At 48.7% G+C, this 13,775-nt stretch overlaps 1 protein-coding gene across 3 annotated transcripts in view; it reads left to right on the top strand.

The window, feature by feature from the left end:
• The window catches only part of Hex-A (Hexokinase A), a 50,262-nt gene that overhangs the window by 20,291 nt on the left and 16,196 nt on the right, over positions 1 to 13,775 (top strand). For all 3 annotated transcript variants that reach the window (XM_065430446.1, XM_065430454.1, XM_065430438.2), the window contains exons 2-3: positions 10,071 to 10,233; positions 10,322 to 10,461. In XM_065430446.1, coding sequence (XP_065286518.1) covers positions 10,071 to 10,233; positions 10,322 to 10,461 — 303 coding nt within the window. The remainder of the gene's footprint in view (positions 1 to 10,070; positions 10,234 to 10,321; positions 10,462 to 13,775) is intronic.

The raw sequence follows: 13,775 nt of genomic DNA, 5'->3' as shown, positions 1-13,775 counted from the left end.
CTACATATGGTAGCGAATGTGCCGTAGACGGCCATACGTCCAGCATTGGCGGCTTGTGGAGGCACGGCAGCGCCATCTACATTTCGCGGGGCCAGCTTGATGAAAAAAAAAAAATCGTTTGCCTTTCGAGGCTTGTTGCGCCAAGGTATACTGCGTCAGCTGACTTCACATCGCATATACAGAGCGCACAATAGTACAAAGTGAAGTGTAAGTGAGAATATTCGCCGCAACGTCGCGTCACAGTGTAACCTGAATACACCTATCTGTATCAATAGGCCTCATTCCATAACGGCACGCATTACACTGGTGATCCTTGATAATTGTGCATGAATTCATAGCAATGGGCTCACCCACATTTTTAACAAAGTACCATATGCATGTGTCCTTTGTACCAAAACACATCTGTTATTTCGGTGTTATGATAAAATCAGCATTACATTAAAACAATTCACAAGAAACGCGCAATCTTCATTACCACAGCACACGTGCCGCCTGTAGTTTTTTTCTGCCACTGAAGACACAGCTAAAGCAAATTTAGTGACAAGGTAGTTAAGAAATAAAGTTACTGATCAAATCTTATACTCTCTTTAAAAAAATTGCACCCTTTTGGACGTATATTGTCCCACAACGATAATCATCTGTCTTGCTTGCATTTCCTTTCTTGAAAACGCTGCGCTCGCTACTTTCCTGACGCCGATAACGCACATACCTGTCGTGACCTAGAAGTACCGGGCTCACAACGTTAAAGAAAGGAAATGCGGACAAGACAGATGGCGAGTATCGTTGTGGGACAATATACGCCCCAAAGGGTGCTATTTTTTTGAAAGAGTATAAGATTTGATCAGTAACTTTCTTAACTGCCTTGTCACTAAATATGTTATAGCTGTGTTCAGCAAGGCGGGATAATTATCGTTGTGGGACAAATATACACCCCAAAGAGTGCAACTATTTTAAGAGTGTAAGGTTAATACCATATATATCGCCATCACATTTTATGGCTACGCATGAGAGAGATTTGACATTACTGCCAAATACGGTCATACAATCTCGGCATATCCCAGCACGCGTCGCCACGTGCAAACTTCAGAATGCCTACACAGTTTAGTACTCCTAATTATTCATGGATTAAAGAAAACAGTCCGACTTCACATTTTCTTATTTGAATTGCATTCGCTGTACTTTTTCAAATGTTTCCATCGGTGACGTATTGGATGCATAATTTTCACCTATTGTTTCGGCCCGCGAGATGTAGTCGCGCTTCAATCGCACGACCGTAATTGATGCCGCCGCTCATCGGTTTGGAGCCGCCTTTCAGCCTCGCCTCGGCGGCCATGTGAATTGACTTCGGGCCGGACCACCAAGCCCGCGGCGCATCTCTCAGGAGGCGCGCGGCGCTGTTATCCGACGCTGCTGCGACAGCTGCCGCCACGCGTGCTTCGCGCCTTTTCAGGAGACGTCACAGGTGGCTCGTTGCTGCTTTGACCTTCACTCGTCATTGCCGCCAGTGCAGCGAGCGAGCGCGCAGACCGTGTTGTTTTGGCAGCTTTCTTTCTTCGCTCTTGCACTACTTGTCCACGACGTGACTTGGCAAGTGCGCCGTGAATGACTACAATGCGGGTGAGCTACTGCGTCGACCGCTTGGCAGCACCCGTGGCCCGTCGAGAGAGCGCCGCACCCGGCGTGATTGCGGGTCGCCCCCTTTCTTGCCCCTGTGGGTGCATGTCTGGCACAACCTCAGGGCGGGACGCACCTCTGAAAGCGGTTCACAGCGCTGGCAGCGTCGCGTGACTGTCGTATACGGAGAGGACCAAACAATGCTGCATGGGGAAAAAGAAAAAGTGATTAAAAGGTCGCCGTTCTCTTCTAGGGTGACGTCAAGGTTCGGTGGAAATTGGCTGCAAGCCTAACTCATGTTCAGAACTGAAGAAGCGATTCCTGTGGTGACATGCGATGTCGTTTATGATCTTCACGCGCCTCGCTAGTTCCGTGCAGTATATCAGATTGCACTTGCGCACGTGACATCAAGGAGGCAAGCAGACTCGATCGGCGTCTTGCCTATCCGGTCGTAAAAATACATGCGATTGAAGCACTGCGTCGCTGGACTAATACGCCGTCGTAATCTCGCTTGCCTTGTGCCCGGCAGGGCTACTCTATGTCGGCCTGTACGGTCCAAGGTTAACCTTGTTTTGTTGGCCATTGATTCCGGCTGCATTCTGTCTCGCATACACCGGCGCGTTTCATTGCGCGTTGAGCTTTGCTCGCGTGCGGCCAAGCGGCGGACACCAAGCGGCGAAGGCCGACAGCACGATGCAGACTCGTGCAGGCGGGACTGTGCCGCGCCTGCAGTCTCGCGTTCACATGCATTGATTCTCCCTCGTGACGTTCTGCCGTGCCCTTCATCCAAGTGCACGCATTTGAGGAGTCGCTGACTCGTCGGTGTCTGTTTAGTCCTAAGTGCGCTGTAATACGATGTCTTGCTCTCCTCGGTACGGTGTCGTTGTCATAACCGCTCGCTCCCCGAAGCACGCAAGGCGCTCCCCAGTGTCGGCATAGGAGACGACGTCTTGCTCTTTCATCGCGATCCTTACGTCAGTCATACATTTAAGTCGTGCAATCAAAATGGGAAAGGCGGAATGGCGAAGCACGTCTATCCGCTGAAATCGCTCGGGAGCTGTAATGCGCCCTGACCGTCACCCGTGACGTCAAAGGAGACCCCGATGCGCTGCTGGCGCCGTGTCTCTATCGTCACGCAGTTGGGCTTTCTCGCTGCGCCAGTGAATAAATACCAGTTGACCTGTCCGCCGCGCATTCGAGGCACGCAAGTCTCGAAGGAAGCACTGCAGCCCTCCCCTCACTCTACAGCCGTCCCCGCCCCCGGTAATGTTTGTCAGCGCGCGTTTCGCAAGAGCAGCACGCGAGGCACCGAGGCCGTTTTGTTTCAACGCCGATTTGCTTCCGCGACTGTGCAACGGCACGTGCGGCGCTTTTAACCTCGACTGGTGCTGGCTGGCGGACATCCGGCCTGCAGCTAAGCTCTGCACACGTCTGTGATCCTGCACCGCGTATTACCTAGTGCCCTAGCGGTCACGAGCTTGCAACCCTATAATGGCAGGCTGTTGTTATGTTTGCCCGCGGAAAGCTGCGCCGCGAAACGGCATGGCGCCCATATTCCGCAGCTATGACCTTGCCTGTCAGTTGTGGAGAGTGAATATATGCGCATGATCATGCCCGCTGAAAGAGCTGGCGCTCGACGGCTTTTGTGTTGGGCTAGTATTAACTTGTCTTTTTTACATTGCGTCAGTGATCGGTATGTTCCTTTTCTTACTGTTTAGAACCAGACTGCGAATATTAAATGTCCTGGCTCTGTTCAACTGTCAGAAGCAACGTACTGTCGTTGCCACTAATATGCGCCGCAGCTCTCGAATTGTAACGCGTTTTCTTTCTTTTTTTTTCAGATTCGCCAGCGCTTGCTCAGTTGAATTAACTTGTTACTTTACTGTGTAGTAAATATATTACACTTCTAATTACAGCAGTAGCATAATAAAGTTCTGTAAGGTAATGAAATTACGTCTTCTTTAAGCGTTGTCGGGAAGAGCAAGAAAAACAGCGCAATGGAGAGGGCGTAACAAAGGGACAACGGGTGCTTCCGTGTCCGATGCGATGTTTTTCCTGCTCGGTTCTTGGGCCAACCAGCCGCTCCTGTTGGCCGAAAGGTCCACGTTGTATAAACAGCCTGTCAGTGCGGCCGAGAGCTTTTCCTACATTAGCGAGTGAGACGTGCCCTTCGGTAGTGCAGGATGCCATCTCATGTAAAGCCAGACGCAGTATGGCAGCGAACGCCCTACATAGCACTCAAAATGCCACAGTGGCTCAACGTAGAACGTGTGTATGTCCCATGAGACAGGATGGTCTGTGGGACTCGCCGCGGTCGCTCAGTGGCAATAGCGTTCTGCTGCCTGGTTGCGGCGGCCACATCCGATGGGAGCGGAATGCAACGCGCTCATGTACTTAGGTTTCGGTCCACGCTAGAGAACCGCAGCCCTCCACTACGGCCTCTTTCATAGCTAAGCCCCAGTGTTGCGTTGGGACGTTAAACTCCGTGAATCAATCAATGGTCAGCGTGGAGCTAGTCCATCTTACAGGTCGTTTGCCGCACTGTGGAAGCTGTAGTATACGACGTACATGCGCAAAGGTCCCAACATGTCACATACGAGGGTTGATCCAGAAATAAGTTCCCAAATAGATTCAGCCACAGAGGAAGGTGCGAGGCGAAATCCGGGAACACTGCTGCACGCGGCTGTTCCTCCATTCTCGATTGCCCCCGGCCGCGCTTCGCTGCGCCGCTCATTCTTGGCTCAGCAGCCGTCCGATATAGAGGTCCCCATTGTTGATCCCGCCAAGTGCAAGATTCGTTCCGTAATTCGCTTTTTGCACGCCAAATGGACTCCACCCGTGGATATTCATCGTCAGTTGACAGAGGTGAATGGCGACAAGTGTATGTCCGTTCAACACGTCCGAAAGTGGCGCAGGGAGTTCAGTGCCGGTCGGAAGGAAGTGCACAATGAAGAACGGAGTGGAATACCGCCAGTTTCGGAGGCAGTTATCGAGATGGTCCAACGCGAAGTGCTTCGAAACAGGAGGATCACCGTCTGTGAACTTGTTGCTCAGATTCCTGGGTGTTCTTATGGTACAATGGAAAGAGCTTTGACTGAAAAATTGGGAGATCGCAAGTGTTGTGCTCGATGGGTACCGCGGCTATTGACATCAGACCACAAGGAGAAACACCTTGACTGTGCTCGCCAGTTTCGTCAAAAGTGTCAAGAAGATAAGGAAGGATTGTTGGACTCCATTGTTACGAGAGACGAAACGTGTTTCATTTCACTCCCGAAACGAATAAAAAATCTAAACAGTGGCGTCACCCAGAGTCACCAGTCGCAAAAAAGTTCAAACAACTCCTTCTGCTGGCAATGTCATGGCCAGTGTTTTTTTTTTTTGGAGGGTCGGGATAGTAAGGGGATACTGCTGATCGATTTCATGGAACGTGGGACAACAGTAATCCCGGGCAGTTATTGTGCAACGCTAAGAAAACTCGGGTGAGCTGTCCAGAACCGCCGGCTAGGACGACTGGTAGCCGGTGTAACGCTGCTTTACGACAGCGCCCGACCTCACGTCTCCCGTCAAACCCACGAACGTTTGACAAACTTTGGGTGGACTGTCATGCCCCACCCACCATACAGTCCAGACCTCGCGCCTAGTGTTTATCACTTGTTCCCCAAGTTAAAGGAACATTTGAGTGGCCAACGCTTCCTCGTCGGGATGGCGGCGGAGTTCTACGACATTGGGATACAGAAATTAAAACACCGTCTACAAAAATGCGTAGAAAAAGATGGGGATTATGTAGAAACATAGAGCAAAGTTTCATCTTTCCAATGATGTAAATTTCTGAGAATAAACAATGCTGTCTATTTCTAAAATTGATGGGAACCTTATTTCAGATCAACCCTCGTGTGTGTGTGTGTGTGTGTGTGTGTGTGTGTGTGTGTGTGTGTGTGTGTGTGTGTGTGTGTGTGTGTGTGTGTGTGTGTGTGTGTGTGTGTGTGTGTGTGTGTGTGTGTGTGTGTGTGTGTGTGTGTGTGTGTGTGTGTGTGTGTGTGTGTGTGTGTGTGTGTGTGTGTGTGTGTGTGTGTGTGTGTGTGTGTGTGTGTGTGTGTGTGTGTGTGTGTGTGTGTGTGTGTGTGTGTGTGTGTGTGTGTGTGTGTGTGTGTGTGTGTGTGTGTGTGTGTGTGTGTGTGTGTGTGCGTGCGTGCGTGCGTGCGTGCAGGGGTAGGACTCCTGCGCCATTTTGGTACAAACGCAAATTCCTGTGCTAAACAAATAAAATTGGCCGAAATTGAGCCAATCTTCGCCAGAACAGCTTCGGCTTGTGCGCTCCGGCGATGGCCACGAATAGTGACCGGATTCGTTCGCCGAAAAAAAAAAAATAATAAAGTTCACCGACGATTACGGTACTCCCGAATGTGATATTCGAGCGTAGCTGTATGTATGTTATAATTTCGCGATATATTGGCTGGCGCGGACAATCCGTCTTGTGCGGCACGTTGCAAACGGAACTAAGTGTGACGCGACTGCCTCGCTAATCGGGAGATAGCGAGATGCAGCGACGCATGGGCGCCATTCACGGCAGACGCCGCAGACAGGCCTCCGCTAACGCAACGTTTTGTTTCCATATATGGTATAGGTGGTGTCGTCGATGAATAGACGATATAAATGTAGTCGGGTGATTATACAATGGGAAAAGTAGGTTTCCGAGCCTGTAATGATTCGGCGGGGGCTTAGGCAGGGGTGTCCATTTTCACCTCTGATGTTTATGCTGTACCTACAAGGTTTAGAGGCAAAAATACAGCCAAACGGACTCGGCTTCAACCTGTCATTTTTCAAGCAAGGAAAATTGATTGAACAGTCATTACCAGGACTGATGTATGCGGTTGATATTGTGTTAATGGCTGACAATACAGAAAATCTGCAGGGACTGATGGACATATGTGGTACAGAAGGAGACAGATTAGGCTTGAAGTTTAGCAAAGAAAAATCAGCAGTCATGATTTTTAATAACATTTGCGGCGAACATAAGATACAGGAGGCCACGCTGGAGATAGTCGATAAGTACAAGTATCTTGCGGTGTGGATAAATACTGGCATTGATTATGACAGAGTACGAAAAATATGTAAAGACTAAAGGTAACAGAAGTGCAGCGATTATGAAAAGTAGGGCACTGTGGAACTACAATAGATACGAGGTGGTACGAGGGATATGGATGGGGGTAAAGGTTCCGCGCCTGACTTTGGCCAATGCAGTTCTATGTACGAAAGCAGAGACCCGGGCACAGTTGGAAACTAGGCAACGTGGTGTGGGTAGGCTCGCTTTGGGAGCACATGGCAAGACACCAAATCTTGGGGTGCAGGGGGATCTGGGATGGTCTTCTTTCGAGGGCAGAGAGGCTAGTAACAAGATAGCATTTGAGGAGCGATTGAGAAAAATGGGGGAAATGCGGTGGGCTAGGAAGGTTTTCAGTTACTTATACACGAGGAATGTTGACACAATGTGGAGGAAGCGAACTAGAAAATTGTCAAGCAAATACTTGGGCAGCAGTGGGGGGACAGGTAAGGAATCATCCGGTCAAGAAAAAGGTTAAGGAGACAATAAGGGATATGTGGAAAACGGAGATGCAAACCAAATCAGCATTAGAGACATACAGGTAGTTTAAGCAAGAAATAACCAAAGAAAATATTTACGATAACTCTAAGGGAAGCTCATTGTTGTTTGAGGCCAGGACAGGTGTACTGCGGGCTAAAACGTACCGAGCCAGGTACCAGGGGATATACTTGTTGTGCGGGGCGTGTGGAGAGGAGGAGGAAACGGCTGGACATCTGATACTTGCTTGTAAACAAATTCACCCTGCAGTTGAATGTAACGGGGAACTATTCAAAGCTTTTGGTTTTAAAGACAGTGAAAGTAAAATAGACTTTGAACAGGTAGAAATAACTGAACGGAGTCTCTTATTCTTATTCTTATATCTGATTGGTGGATAATATCAACCCAAAAGTAACGGAGTAAATACATAGGTATGCATGCATATAGTACAATTCAAGGCTAGCTGGCGCGCGCCGCCGCCGCCCGATTCAAAGGGTTGAGCTCCATCCATCCATCCGATGCGCGCTACTCTGGCGCCATCTCGTAGCCATTGTCGCTGCAGAACCCGTCTTGCGCGCCGCACTACGCTCTTCTCACGCTTTTGCCATACCTTTCTCCTCGCGCTCTCTTCACTAGCGCCGTCTTTCGTCCGCGTTCGCTGCTGTCGGAACGGCCAGGGCGGTGGTATTTAGAGTGTACTAGAATACGGTTCAGTGAGCCTAGCGGTGCGGCGTTCTTTAGCTGAAGCGCATAACAGCAAAAAGTAGGCTGAGGGCGCTGCGAGCGTAAATTTGCATGCACTATACGGTTTTAGTATCGGGGTAATCTGCTTCAAAATTCAACTTAAGACGTTGCTTAAGACACTTGTAGTACCGCAGCTCATGTTGGTTTATTCTGTGTTCCGTCGTGGTTTCGAAGTGCGCTGCCCTATTCCATTATTCCGCCAAAATTCAGATTAACCTGCTCCTGACTGCTTCGAAACAAAATGTTATCTGCTCTAAGTTGCTTCAAAATGGAATTTAGTCTGCATCCAAGCTGCTCCAAAATGAAATTTTTTCTGCTCCAAACTGCTCTAAAACGCAGTTTTACTTGCTGCAAAATCACTTTGGGCAGTCCCATCCGTGTGTTTGTGTGTGTGTGGGGGGGGGGGGGGGAGGGCTACGATTTCATATGTCGAGAATAATCTGTGCTTGACAAGCAGATTCGGCGTTTCTTCATATACTTTCTTCTTTTTTTTTTTGAGATTGTACCTCGCTAAGCAGTCAGCATTCTCGAGACTGACCAACTGGCAACCGAGGTCCTATTGGCACTGTGCAGTTCTCTCGTAGCGACATCCCACGGGCAGAAGTACGTTATCTTTAGTTATGAAAATGTGTTAGCCACCGACAAAATGTGCGTTCAGTTTTAAGTGAACATTTGTTCAGTTACTGTACGCATCTCTGCTTGACCTTGCGAGTCCAGAGCCTGTAGGCCGAAGCTTGGCGTTTTGTTTGTGCGCGGTCACAGCCTTAAAAATGTTTCAATATAGGTTACCTTGTATATATATCTATAGCTTGTGCGAGAGCGGTAGCGGCATGTAGAAACGCTTTGTGGAACGCATATGGAAACGCCCATCGTGCGGCCGCTCTGTCTCCTCGCCCAGCCCAAGCTGGCCGAAGGGCAGCCGGCCCCAGAGTTCGAACATCTCACATTTGGGATGGTCCTGCTTTGACGCCGTTTTCCAACCGTGGTAGGACGTTTTAAACCAATATACACTCGCACTCTGCGCCATTTGCTCAACTGCATATAACGTCGCGCCATTGCAGTTCTCCTTCCGTCTGAACAAGACTAACTTTTTTAAAAATTTCTCCAGCTTGGTCGGCGTCCGCTGTTTTCTCTTCGTTTCACCAATAGCGTTACCATTCCACCGTCACTACAGTAACCGTCGCAGCCGTGCACCTGGCTGAGGCGTTTACGGGTCAGTGGCGGGGCTTATGCTTAAAGCGCAGGTGTGTGGACACGAAAACGAGGGAGTAGTTTTGGCAAGTTCATTGTGACGGAGCGAGGAGACTGAATGACGGAGGGCGCTGTCACCAACGCCTCAATGTGTGACCGAGCGCGGCCTCCCACATCCAGGCATCCCACGGAACGCTCACCTTTCGCTTCCTTTAGCAGTCGGTGCCATAAAGGTTTCTCTTTGCTGTTTTCTTCCTGTTTTACACAAATCTATAGTAATGGCCAACTTGACGCTTTCAGTGCAGCTGCTTCCGACCTCTTCTGGTCGGAATTTGCCATCAAAATGACGTACTGGAGCCCAGCCTTAAGCGGGATATGGAATCAAGTGATGTCAAATTAATGGAATAGTACGTGGTGGTTTCATTAACACGAAAAGCACGGCTTTACTCGCAGAATTGTCTGCCTATGCGGTGAAGCCTCAACTTTGCGATGTCATAGTGCAATGATGACTGCGCAGGGGCGTCGGAAATGTTTGACGGGCCAATGTGCCGTTGGGTCAGGGCGAGGGAAATGCAAAGGGCTGTTGGCCTACTATAGTACTGCGAGGTCGAAAGGTTTGCAAGATACTGATTCTACAGTCGGACTTAGGCGCCCAGCTCGATTTGTATTGAGCATGAGGGGCTAACTCGACGGGCCTACCAGCCCCATTCCCGTGTCTGACGCCACTGACGGTGCGCACGTTTTGCTTACTTATTAATGTCAAATATAGTCATGCGTAATTGCGTGCACGTCGCCGTCAGAACATTTTCGCATGTAAGCGTTTTTTTTTGTCCTCCCTGCTCGTATTTATTTCCAGCATTGTTCGTGCTAAGAAACCGTGGGGCATAGTATATTGTGTGATGGTACTGAACCAATGCATGCATTTTTTTTTCCTCTATCACAGATTGAAGCCATGACCCGTGACCTCGAGCTCCCCAATGATGTATTGCAAAAAGTTTCGGCCAAGCTTCTTGATGAATTCAACAAAGGCCTCGGAAAAGAAACTCACAAATCGGCTGAAGTCAAAATGTTCATGACCTATGTGAGGGACGTTCCCAACGGATCAGGTGAGTCTGATTGGCCTGTTACTTATGAATGAACATGGTGCTTGTGAGTGTGAAGCGTTACTGAGACGAGCCTTTTCCTGCATTTCAGAAAGTGGAACATTCTTAGCCTTGGATTTGGGGGGCACGAACTTCCGAGTTCTGCTCATTGATATCGACGGTGATCGATTCAGCATGCAGAACGAAATTTACGCTATTCCTCAAGAAATCATGCTGGGAACTGGTGCTGAGGTCAGTACACTGAACACTTTCACTGTTCAATAATTTAAAATAATTCTGACAAAAGACAACGGTGCACTTGTCCGAGGTGTCAAGCGCGCGCGCACCGGTGCAAGTACATTTGACAATGTATGGCTGTGCGTGCATGCACCGTGTTTATGGACCACAATGTTCGACGTTCTCTCTCAATTTTCGTAAAGCGCTTTAGTATGGCGTAAGATGCTTGCGTTAGCGAGTGGCACCACGCTAGTGCTATCGTAGGTTTCGCAGCGAACTAGTCTTTGAATAGGGAAACCGAACGGAACGCAAACAGCTGAGACGCCATCTAGATGTTAAAGTAAACATAGCGTACAGAAAACTTCAATATAGCGCAACTGTATATCCATGTTATGGGCACAGCGGTGGCACTACCCTTTTCCGTGAATTATGATTTAGATTGTGGCGCCCTCTGTACTACACATTCTTAATCTATGGCCTTTAAGAGATCACAACGCGCGTGAATTGTCACTCACGCTGCGAGAACCCGGAGGCCATGCGATACCCCTGTCAAGCGGGCAAGTTATTAAGTGCACTTATGGAGAGTGCACTCGGTTTTAAAAAAAAAGAACAGGCGACTAATGGTGCCAAGTGTTATACTAAAGAAGTCGACGCCAAAATGCGATCGTTCTGCAAAATTTGAGCAAGAACAGTGCAGCGGTGAGGGCAAAATCTTTTTTTGTTTTGTTTTGAACACGCGCAGCCAAATATTCAGGACCCTATACATGACTAACAGGAGTCAAGCGGGCAAGCTTAGTGCACTTAGGGGGAGGGCGCTTCGGGACCTTGAGTGACACTTCAGGCTACGCGGTGCTAAAAAACAAAGCGCACGCACACTTAAAAAAAAGAGAGAGAGAAAAAAAGGAGGCCACAGACTAAAATCGTTTTTTGAATATGTAGATTAAAATAAAAAACTTCTAAAACGCGTTTGCTTTAGTTGTATTATAAAAAAAAACAATCTGAATCTATATTTACTCAACAACAAAAAAATATTTTTATCATAAGATGGTTACAAGTCAGGGCAGGCCAAGACGAATGCCTAGCCAATCCAGAACAAGATGGTGGCGTGCGGCGAGGCGGCATTTGATCCTGCTTGAACAGAATATCAGCGAGTTCTGTTCTGATTATTCTGTTAAGCTGTTCAACAGCTAGAATGAACTTCTGTGTCCTTTTTCTATAGCATTACATTTTGTATCGTTGAAACTGCTCGCGGCGAGGCTACGCGCTCGACCAGCAAAGTGCGTTCCGGGAACGCACTCCGACCGAAGTGCACTCTTCTGCGAGTACACTCCGCTTGCGACGTTTAGATTTTCGAAAGTGCACTGAAGACAAAAATGAGAAACAGTTTTCGTCTATGGGAAAAAAGGCGTCTGAAAAGCCAGCCGTGGCACAGACTTGTGTCGCCACCTGCCATCATCTGCAGAAAACTGCGTTTCAGGGAGGGCAGTTGCCTGTTCCAGGAGTGGGCAACACATAGAGTTACTATACTGACTCTAGAGGACAAGCTACCCATAGGGCCCATGCATTAAAATCGGGAACCTCAAGAGCGCCGCCATGTTGCTACGCGCCGAGGTTGCCAGCTCCTGAGACGCTTGCTAGACTTGGTGACAGTAGTCAGTTTTAATCCGGCAACAGTAGCAGCGTAGCAGCATGGCGTCTCGCTTGAAGTGTTGTGATGTGTGCGTGCAGCCGTGTGTTTGGGCTTTTTAAAGTTGCTTCTTTATTCTATGTTGCGGGGGGGGGGGGGAGGGGGGGGGGGGGGGGGGGGGGGGGGGGGGGGGGGGGGGGGGGGGGGTCCTTGTTGGTCGTACAGCTGGCAGTTATGCAACCGATGGATGATCCTGTTCAAGTTTCTGGCGGTATGCGGTTTTCAGCGGTCACGCCTGTTGCAGGTGTCACTCGACGACGTTACGAGCTCGAAGCTGTGGTCAGATTCCTCGTTGGCGTTCCGTAATTCTCTTCGCACGGGCGCGGTATGTTGCAAAAGCCGCTTTCGCGATCTATCGTCGTGACGATAGATCGGGTTTTTTATTATTATAAGTAATGATCCAGCTGTAGGGCACATGTAACCGACAAACGGAAGTCTCAGGAGAGCACCTGAGATGATAGTAGAGCAGGCGGCGCAGGAACTCCAGGGCACCCGAGGGACAGTGGGGGGATCAAAGCTCGAAGCAGAACGGTACGTAGGTTGGGGCCGCCGAGGCAGGTGTGCGCCAGGGAGTGTTCGCACGGACAGCTCCCCTGGCACGCGCAGCAGTGCCTCGCAAGGTCGAGATACTTTAAAGGCACCTGCGCTCATGATCTTTCTTTTGCCTCAGCGCAGTGAGCACGATTAACGAGAATAATGTGGTGGGCATCCGATGCAGTCGCGAATGCATCATGACAAATGTAGCTGGCGTCGCCTGGCGTCTGTAGTAATATCAGAGTTGGTTGTATGAATTTTATGCATAATACGCTTTGTTACGGTACCTTAACGGAATGGGTCTAGAGGACGGTGTTGGTACATTTTTTCGTACCGCCCTAATCCTATACCCCCAGTACAAACACACACACACACCCTTTTTTATGTATACATACAATTCCTTGACATGACGGATCATAGCCTCCTTTATTTTTGAAAAATAGAGGAGGCTATGTACCGATTGACCAGTTCAAGTTGTCAACTTGTCAGTAACTGTCGAAGGAATTACTGCAATAAACACAATTCCACGATCGGATTGTTTACTTTCATTTTTTTGTTGTGACACTGAGGACTACATAGAACTTTATTTTGCATATGTGAGAGAAGTATGTGCATATCACGAGCTTAAGCCAATGTGCGATACACAGACAAAGCAGCTGCTACAACATGAACTGGATTGAGGGCCACACAACACATACGTAATTAAAGGTGCAAAATATAGGGGGAAGCTTCAAAATACGCTCTGTAGCACTGCAAAGTATAACATATATTGTATGTGTACAATAAATGTTCAAAAACACAATGCATCAATGTCCCATTTGCCTTCAAGTTTATTATGAGGTTCAAGTTTACTGAAGTTTATTATGAGCATATGTACAACAGGAATCTACTAACACACCTGCAGTCAAAGTGGCTGTTCGAGGTGTGCTGGCTGCCTCAGTGTAAGAAAAAGAAATTGGGTAAATGTCGACACCAGTGCCACTGCTTCTTGCCTCTGACCTGCACGTGCCTCTGCGGCATCTTTGTGCACAAGTGTGCTGGCGTGGTGAGGCGTAGGAGTCATCAGAGAGAAAGAGTATTGTTTACATGGAGAAGTGGCTATTCACAT

The sequence above is a fragment of the Dermacentor albipictus genome, chromosome 1, assembly GCF_038994185.2.
Source record: "Dermacentor albipictus isolate Rhodes 1998 colony chromosome 1, USDA_Dalb.pri_finalv2, whole genome shotgun sequence".
NCBI lineage: Eukaryota > Metazoa > Arthropoda > Arachnida > Ixodida > Ixodidae > Dermacentor > Dermacentor albipictus.
Note: the sequence above shows the minus strand (reverse complement) of the source record. Positions and strands in the feature narration are given on the sequence as shown.